The sequence below is a fragment of the Staurois parvus genome, unplaced genomic scaffold (assembly GCF_062004578.1).
Source record: "Staurois parvus isolate SC_StPar_1 unplaced genomic scaffold, SC_StPar_1.0 ptg000942l, whole genome shotgun sequence".
Taxonomy (NCBI): domain Eukaryota; kingdom Metazoa; phylum Chordata; class Amphibia; order Anura; family Ranidae; genus Staurois; species Staurois parvus.
In genome coordinates, this window is record NW_028318738.1 from 1,012,824 (window position 1) to 1,023,290 (window position 10,467).

A 10,467-nucleotide genomic window follows, 5' to 3' on the forward strand; every position below is an offset into this window, starting at 1 on the left:
CTATGCAGAATGGTTTTGGTGGTTCCCGTAGAAATCCATATATATGGCCATTTGTGCATTATTAATTACAGACTAAACTCACCTGGAGACCTGGGGACACTACAAGTTATATATTCCATGTTACAGGTACCTCCAAGTTATATATGTAGTCTCGGGGTCCCTGTGGAAGTCCATGTGTGGACATTCCTACCTATGATAAATGACAGGCTGACCCCACCTGGAGACTTTCTCCACACCTGGAGTGTGCTGAGTTCTTGGAGAACGTCTACACAGTGTTTCCAGATTGGCTTTATCACCCCAACGAGCTCGCTCCAGTTCATGGATGTCATCATTATGTTTGGAGGATCTCACCAGTCAGGAGCCTTTCCTGTCATCCTACATGTTCCCTTCTGAGGATTGTTCTATCCTTCCAAACAAATGTATGAAATCATGGATGAGTCCTCCTTCTATGTGATCTAGAAGATCTTCAATCACAATGTCTTTATGGATGAAGTGGATGGCCCAGTTTATATATTATTTATTGCTTTACAGCTTTATTCCCTCCAGGATTCATTCTTTATTTATAGAACCATTCAAGGAAGTGTTCTTACTGTGAGAGATCTCCACCACCATTCCTCTGTGACCATCACATCCTTGTCATTTATGTCTGACATCTTCATTATGAGTGGATTGATAGATATTTTTATACTTAAGGATGAATTTTTGTATTTTTTTTACCCAAAAAGATCTGTTTTGGAGGTCTCTGTTTTATTATGTATTTTGTATTTATCTTGTGTTCTGTGTCTTTAAGACTTTTCTATCTGTAGTAAAATATATTATATAATCAGTTGGTTGCATAAGAGTTAGGTTTATTGTTTCTTACTGTTTTTAGTTCTTTTTGATCTTCCCTGGAATCTCTGTAAGGTAGATACAATGCTGGAATGGTTATTAGGGATGTTTCTTGGGGCTGCAGTTCCTATGAACTCCACAAGATGGTGACCTCATTTCTCCCCAGACAGGACTTCTCTATGGGATACAGATAGGAAGTGATGTCAGGTACAGACAGGAAGTGATGTCAGGTACAGAGAGGGCATTCGGAGAGGTGAGTGGGGAGGAAGCAGATCAGAGACATTGCTGGAAGTGGCAGCAGAGGAGGTAATAAGATGTTATTTCCTATTTACACCCAGTAACCCCCCATCATCTCCATCCTCTTCCTCCATAGTCACGTCCGTCCTCTTCCTCCATAGTCATGTCCGTTCTCTTCCTCCATAGTCATGTCTGTCCTCTTCCTCCATAGTCACATCCATCCTCTTCCTCCGTAGTCATGTCCGTCCTCTTCCTCCATAGTCACGTCCGTCCTCTTCCTCCATAGTCGTGTCCGTCCTCTGTCTCCATAGTCATGTCTGTCCTCTTCCTCCATAGTCACGTCCGTCCTCTTCCTCCATAGTCGCTGTGACGTCTTTTATCTCCAGCAGATGATGATACACACATATATAGTGTGGGAACCCAGATGAACCCCTTCAGGGGCAGAACATTCCCCCACTTCCGGGGCCGGAACATTCTCCTCATTGTGGAGATAAATTCTAGTAATATGGTCCTCTAAACAAACAGCACTGACAATAAATAGACAAGACAAGGACCATACATGGCCTACAAAGGGCAATGATGACACTACACAGGCAGCCAATGGGCAATCATTACACTATGCAGCCAACACAATGATGGAGTGCCGGGGTCAGGAGTATGGAGCATAGAGCCCCTTACATTGCTGCTCAGGAGGAAGGAAACATTCCTTTTTAACAGAAAATGTATATAAATCTGAGGTGCTTTTAAGAATATCTGGGGTTTAAAAAATAAATGGGGCTTTATAGTGACTAAAACATTTAATATGTGTAACATTGCGCTGTTTATCTCCTCCTCCCCTCCCCCGCCTGTCTCCAGCACCGCACCCGGGGACTAGCAGGGAGGAGAGATTCCTTGCAGTGTAATGAGAACCGATTGGCTGCTCCTCAGGAAAGGGGAGTGTCCGGCTTATCCTTTCTCCCTTTCACTCCCAGAGCCGTTTTTGCATTTTTTGCACATTTAAAAAATCATTTTAACCTGAAGATGACACAAAACCTTCAAAATATAGGTTTTCTAAAAGTAGAGACTTTAGAGAATAAAATAGTGATAGTTCTATTTTTTTATGTCACAAAATATTATCACAAAGTCTAGGAAATGCCAAATTTCAGTAAAAAATATACTTAAGTTAATTTCAGGGCACAAAAAAGCAATAAATGACCCATTTATGTGTAAAAATATAAAAGCCGAGGTTGCAGCGAGTAAATAGATATCCAACATGTCAAACCTTAAGTTTTGTGTGCTGAAATGGTGACAACCTTTAGTCCCGGTATTATCTATAGGGGACACATTTATAGCCCCTTCTAGGTCATCAGTATAGAGTACGGAGGAGGTCTGCTCCTAGAATTATCCTCTCATTCTGGTGTGACCGGCGATATGTAACGTGTATCACAATCAATGTTATCACGTGTAGACCCTCCAGTGTGTGCTCTTACGTTGCATATATGTGGGGGAGGGGGGGCCTTAAAATTTTTTAAAGGGAGGAGTTATGTACTTGGTTGTAACTTTAATTCTCTGCATTTAAAAAAAACATTTTTACTTAAGGGGACAAAGTCCTCTATGAGATGACTTTTGATGACAGGTTCTCTTTATTGAGACATCCAGGGTCTAAAAGACCCCCAATGTCTCCCTTGTACTCCATTGGATGTAATGTATAGCACATCGCACCGCATTACATTCTTTGCCGGCCTTGATGGTCGGGAAATCTGTCATAACATCACTTCTGGGTCAGGACAAGAAGGGAGTGAACATGTCCGCTCTCCTCCGTCCCCTCTACCCTCCGACACCCGCTGACCCGGGCCCACAGATGGGCAAGCAGAGCCGGGGAAGCATAGCAGGTACAGGAGAGGTTCTCACACACGGGGTGGCAGAGGCTGGTACCTGAAAGGAGAGCCCTGTGGCTTGCCCTCAGCAGGGATAAAGATTAAACACAATACTTGCCCGGCCCCCAGAACTACATATCCCGGGCGTCGGGTGATGTAAAGTGACCATCCCTGCATGATGAGCCGACATTGACCTCACAGCACTGCCTCAGAGCAAACTAGTCATAGGAAGGATCAGATTTATCATTCCTTGTCTGCAGATCTAAAACTCATCAAAACCAGTTCAGAGACCAAACAAACCCAACAGAGAAAAGGGGCCCCGGACCCCAAAATTGTAGTAAACACTAAACAGTCCAAACAAAATGTCTTCCCATGGGGGGAGTAGTCCTTACATGTCCAGCAACCCTCCTATTCCCCCCTCACATCCACATCCTATTATTGTGTGACCAATACCATCCAAATCATTCTTACTTTCATTTCCCAAAGTTATCCGTCTACAAGGAGACCTGTATAGATCACATGATGGCACCAATGAGGATGGAGGAGGACCGGAGTCACATGACTGAGAAGATACTAAACCTCACCCTGGAGATCATCTACCTGCTGACCGGAGAGGTGAGGAGGATTCTGGGAGGTCACATGACATCACTCTTATCTCTATTAATAAAACACAGACCTGACCGGAGAGGTGAGGAGGATTCTGGGAGGTCACATGACATCACTCTCATCTCTATTAATAAAACACAGACCTGACCGGAGAGGTGAGGAGGATTCTGGGAGGTCACATGACATCACTCTCATCTCTATTAATAAAACACAGACCTGACCGGAGAGGTGAGGAGGATTCTGGGAGGTCACATGACATCACTCTCATCTCTAATAATAAAACACAGACCTGACCGGAGAGGTGAGGAGGATTCTGGGAGGTCACATGACGTCACTCTTATCTCTATTAATAAAACACAGACCTGACCGGAGAGGTGAGGAGGATTCTGGGAAGTCACATGACATCACTCTCATCTCTATTAATAAAACACAGACCTGACCGGAGAGGTGAGGAGGATTCTGGGAGGTCACGTGACATCACTCTTGTCTATTCTGGTCAATAGACCATTTTATTTTTGCACACATTTAGATGATGTCAGGTGGTTGATATTGTTTTATTTTTCTCCTGATCTGTAGGATTATATTGTAAAGAAGAAGTCTAGTGGGGAGCCAATCTCAGGAGGATGGAGCAGAACCCAGAGCCTCACCATGGTGCCTCCATCTTGTTCTCTGATACCTGAGAGGGAGAAAGAGCAGAAGATTCTGGAACTGACCACCATGATGGTCCATCAGCTGACAGGAGAGCTGAGCGGTGCCGGGAATTCTGGGACATTCTCCAGTAACAGACAAGGGATGTGTCTGGATGGTGACTGTATCATTGTGTGTGTCAGGTTCCTATAAGGTGTCAGGGTGTCACTGTCTATTTCTCCATGGAGGAGTGGGAGTATTTAGAAGGACACAAGGACCTCTACAAGGACGTCATGATGGACAATCAGCCGCCCCTCACATCACCGGGTAAGAGGAGACTTTATTGTAAAGGAGAGAGCAGTACGGAGGATCCACCTAGATCCCCCATCATCTGATAAACACATAGAAACAATGGATTCAGTCAGTGTGTGTGTTTCCTACAGATGGATCCAGTCATGGGAACCCACCAGAGAGATGTCCCCGTCCTCTGTATTCCCGGGATTCCACACAGGAAGGTCACACCATCCCTCACTATTACAAGGTTGGTGGGATGGAGAATCTAGAACATGGACTTGTGGAGACAATGTGTGGATATTTTTATGTGACCTTACATTTTAGAGATGATATTTTCTCTCATTTCCTTGATTTAGAGTGGAGATTCAATCGATATAGAATTTGAGGTGAAAGCAGAAGAAGAAGAGGCGTATGTGAGGGATGATCAGCAGTCTATGGAGGAGGATGGAATAACGGGGACATTTATAGAGGAGGACACTCCTACAGAGATCAGCACAGGTGGGTCATGAACACTAAATCCATTCCTCCACCCATACTGCTCACTGATTGGTCCAGAGTAGGGCGGGGACTGGGTGATATCAGCCTGTAATCCCCTGGTCACTTTCCTGAGCTGTGTTCCCCGTCCTGTATTCCTGGATTTCTCTCGGATAATCTTCCTTCTCTGTGCTGCAGACACAATTTATGTCTCTAGACTGGATTTATGGAGGTTCTGGGGTTCAGCTGGCAGAAAAATGTTCATTGTTACTCTAAGCATTGCATAATGTAGGCACCCAGGACATGTGACTGGGGTCTCCTGCCTTGTGCCTGACTCCTCCAGGGGACCTTCTCTGTTATCTGCTGGCTGTGCCGGGTGGAGGGATATGTCTGTAGTGTCTCAGACCCAAGTCACTGAGTGCAGTCTCAGGAGATGGGAGGCAGCGGTGTGGGACCTACATAGTTACATAGTTAGTCTGGCTGAAAAAAGACATTCCATCTAGTTGTACCAATAAAAATAAAAGTTATAATCCGACACCCACAGCTGATCCACCAGAAGGCAAAAACCCAGCAAAGCACGATCCGATATCCTCTTGCAGGGGAAAAATTCCTTCCTGACCCCCCCGAGAGGCAATCGGATATTCCCTGGATCAACTTTCCCTATAAATGTTATATCCAGTTATATTCTGTGTATCCAAGAAAGAATCCAGGACTTTCCTACAGCAATCCCCCCTTATGTATTATACATGGAGATCATATCCCCCCCTTATGTATTATACATGGAGATCATATCCCCCCTTATGTATTATACATGGTGATCATATCCCCCCTTATGTATTATACATGGAGATCATTTCCCCCTTATGTATTATACATGGAGATCATATCCCCCCCTTATGTATTATACATGGAGATCATATCCCCCCTTATGTATTATACATGGAGATCATATCCCCCCTTATATATTATACATGGAGATCATATCCCCCCTTATGTATTATACATGGAGATCATATCCCCCCTTATGTATTATACATGGAGATCATATCCCCCTTATGTATTATACATGGAGATCATATCCCCCCTTATGTATTATACATGGAGATCATATCCCCCTTATGTATTATACATGGAGATCATATCCCCCCTTATGTATTATACATGGAGATCATATCCCCCCCTTATGTATTATACATGGAGATCATATCCCCCCTTATGTATTATACATGGAGATCATATCCCCCTTATGTATTATACATGGAGATCATATCCCCCCTTATGTATTATACATGGAGATCATATCCCCCTTATGTATTATACATGGAGACCATATCCCCCTTATGTATTATACATGGAGATCATATCCCCCCTTATGTATTATACATGGAGATCATATCCCCCCTTATGTATTATACATGGAGATCATATCCCCCTTATGTATTATACATGGAGATCATATCCCCCTTATGTATTATACATGGAGATCATATCCCCCTTATGTATTATACATGGAGATCATATCCCCCCCTTATGTATTATACATGGAGATCATATCCCCCTTATGTATTATACATGGAGATCATATCCCCCCTTATGTATTATACATGGTGATCATATCCCCCCCTTATGTATTATACATGGAGATCATATCCCCCTTATGTATTATACATGGAGATCATATCCCCCCCTTATGTATTATACATGGAGATCATATCCCCCCTTATGTATTATACATGGAGATCATATCCCCCTTATGTATTATACATGGAGATCATATCCCCCTTATGTATTATATATGGAGATCATATCCCCCCCCCCTTATGTATTATACATGGAGATCATATCCCCCTTATGTATTATATATGGAGATCATATCCCCCCCCCCTTATGTATTATACATGGAGATCATATTCCCCCTTATGTATTATACATGGTGATCATATCCCCCTTATGTATTATACATGGAGATCATATCCCCCCTTATGTATTATACATGGAGATCATATCCCCCTTATGTATTATACATGGAGATCATATCCCCCCTTATGTATTATACATGGAGATCATATCCCCCTTATGTATTATACATGGAGATCATATCCCCCCCTTATGTATTATACATGGTGATCATATCCCCCCTTATGTATTATACATGGAGATCATATCCCTCCCCTTATGTATTATACATGGTGATCATATCCCCCCCCATGTATTATACATGGAGATAATATCCCCCTTATGTATTATACATGGAGATCATATCCCCCCCCCTTATGTATTATACATGGAGATCATATCCCCCTTATGTATTATATATGGAGATCATATCCCCCCCCCTTATGTATTATACATGGAGATCATATTCCCCCCTTATGTATTATACATGGAGATCATATCCCCCCTTATGTATTATACATGGAGATCATATCCCCCCTTATGTATTATACATGGAGATCATATCCCCCCTTATGTATTATACATGGAGATCATATCCCCCCTTATGTATTATACATGGAGATCATATCCCCCCCTTATGTATTATACATGGAGATCATATCCCCCCTTATGTATTATACATGGAGATCATATCCCCCTTATGTATTATACATGGTGATCATATCCCCCTTATGTATTATACATGGAGATCATATCCCCCCCTTATGTATTATACATGGAGATCATATCCCCCCTTATGTATTATACATGGAGATCATATCCCCCCTTATGTATTATACATGGAGATCATATCCCCCCCTTATGTATTATACATGGAGATCATATCCCCCTTATGTATTATACATGGAGGTCATATCCCCCCTTATGTATTATACATGGAGATCATATCCCCCCTTATGTATTATACATGGAGATCATATCCCCCCCTTATGTATTATACATGGAGATCATATCCCCCCTTATGTATTATACATGGAGATCATATCCCCCCCTTATGTATTATACATGGAGATCATATCCCCCTTATGTATTATACATGGAGATCATATCCCCCCTTATGTATTATATATGGAGATCATATCCCCCCCCCCCCCCCCCTTATGTATTATACATGGAGATCATACCCCCCCCCCCCCTTATGTATTATACATGGAGATCATATTCCCCCTTATGTATTATACATGGAGATCATATCCCCCCTTATGTATTATACATGGAGATCATATCCCCCCTTATGTATTATACATGGAGATCATATCCCCCCTTATGTATTATACATGGAGATCATATCCCCCTTATGTATTATACATGGAGATCATATCACCCCTTATGTATTATACATGGAGATCATATCCCCCTTATGTATTATACATGGAGATCATATCCCCCCTATGTATTATACATGGAGATCATATCCCCCCTTATGTATTATACATGGAGATCATATCCCCCCTTATGTATTATACATGGAGATCATATCTCCCCCTTATGTATTATACATGGAGATCATATCCCCCCCTTATGTATTATACATGGAGATCATATCCCCCTTATGTATTATACATGGAGATAATATCCCCCCTTATGTATTATACATGGAGATCATATCCCCCCGTTATGTATTATACATGGAGATCATATCCCCCCCTTATGTATTATACATGGAGATCATATCCCCCTCATGTATTATACATGGAGATCATATCCCCCTCATGTATTATACATGGAGATCATATCCCCCCTTATGTATTATACATGGAGATCATACCCCCCCCCTTATGTATTATACATGGAGATCATATCCCCCCTTATGTATTATACATGGAGATCATACCCCCCCTTATGTATTATACATGGAGATCATACCCCCCTTATGTATTATACATGGAGATCATATCACCCTTATGTATTATACATGGAGATCATATCCCCCCTTATGTATTATACATGGTGATCATATCCCCCCCTTATGTATTATACATGGAGATCATATCCCCCCTTATGTATTATACATGGAGATCATATCCCCCTTATGTACTATACATGGAGATCATATCCCCCCTTATGTATTATACATGGAGATCATATCCCCCTTATGTATTATACATGGAGATCATATCCCCCCTTATGTATTATACACGGTGATCATATCCCCCCTTATGTATTATACATGGAGATCATATCCCCCCCTTATGTATTATACATGGAGATCATATCCCCCCTTATGTATTATACATGGAGATCATATCCCCCCTTATGTATTATACATGGAGATCATATCCCCCCCTTATGTATTATACATGGAGATCATATCCCCCCCTTATGTATTATACATGGAGGTCATATCCCCCCTTATGTATTATACATGGAGCTCATATCCCCCTTATGTATTATACATGGAGATCATACCCCCCCTTATGTATTATACATGGAGCTCATATCCCCCTTATGTATTATACATGGAGATCATACCCCCCCTTATGTATTATACATGGAGATCATATCCCCCCTTATGTATTATACATGGAGATCATATCCCCCTTATGTATTATACATGGAGATCATATCCCCCTTATGTATCATACATGGAGATCATATCCCCCCCCCTTATGTATTATACATGGTGATCATATCCCCCCTTATGTATTATACATGGAGATCATATCCCCCCCCCCCTTATGTATTATACATGGAGATCATATCCCCCCTTATGTATTATACATGGAGATCATATCCCCCCCTTATGTATTATACATGGAGATCATATCCCCCTTATGTATTATACATGGAGATCATATCCCCCCCTTATGTATTATACATGGAGATCATATCCCCTCTTATGTATTATACATGGAGATCATATCCCCCCCTTATGTATTATACATGGAGATCATATCCCCCCCTTATGTATTATACATGGAGATCATATCCCCCCCTTATGTATTATACATGGAGATCATATCCCCCCCTTATGTATTATACATGGAGATCATATCCCCCCCTTATGTATTATACATGGAGATCATATCCCCCTTATGTATTATACATGGAGATCATATCCCCCCTTATGTATTATACATGGAGATCATACCCCCCTTATGTATTATTCACGGAGATCATATCCCCCTTATGTATTATACATGGAGATCATATCCCCCCTTATGTATTATACATGGAGATCATATCCCCCCTTATGTATTATACATGGAGATCATATCCCCCTTATGTATTATACATGGAGATCATATCCCCCCCTTATGTATTATACTTGGAGATCATATCCCCCCTTATGTATTATACATGGAGATCATATCCCCCCCTTATGTATTATACTTGGAGATCATATCCCCCCTTATGTATTATACTTGGAGATCATATCCCCCCTTATGTATTATACATGGAGATCATATCCCCCCTTATGTATTATACATGGAGATCATATCCCCCCTTATGTATTATACATGGAGATCATATCCCCCCTTATGTATTATACATGGAGATCATATCCCCCCTTATGTATTATACATGGAGATCATATCCCCCCTTATGTATTATACATGGAGATCATATCCCCCCTTATGTATTATAC

General features: G+C 41.6%; 1 protein-coding gene across 1 annotated transcript; it reads left to right on the forward strand.

The window, feature by feature from the left end:
* The first annotated feature begins 1,067 nt into the window (after nucleotides 1–1,067).
* Nucleotides 1,068–4,467, forward strand: LOC149441831 (oocyte zinc finger protein XlCOF29-like). The gene is made up of 3 exons (XM_089656841.1): nucleotides 1,068–1,134; nucleotides 3,408–3,536; nucleotides 4,104–4,467. Exons 2-3 carry the CDS (start codon nucleotides 3,441–3,443, stop codon nucleotides 4,365–4,367), a joined length of 360 nt encoding a protein of 119 aa, XP_089512967.1. The 5' UTR covers nucleotides 1,068–1,134; nucleotides 3,408–3,440; the 3' UTR covers nucleotides 4,368–4,467.
* The last annotated feature ends 6,000 nt before the right edge of the window (nucleotides 4,468–10,467 follow it).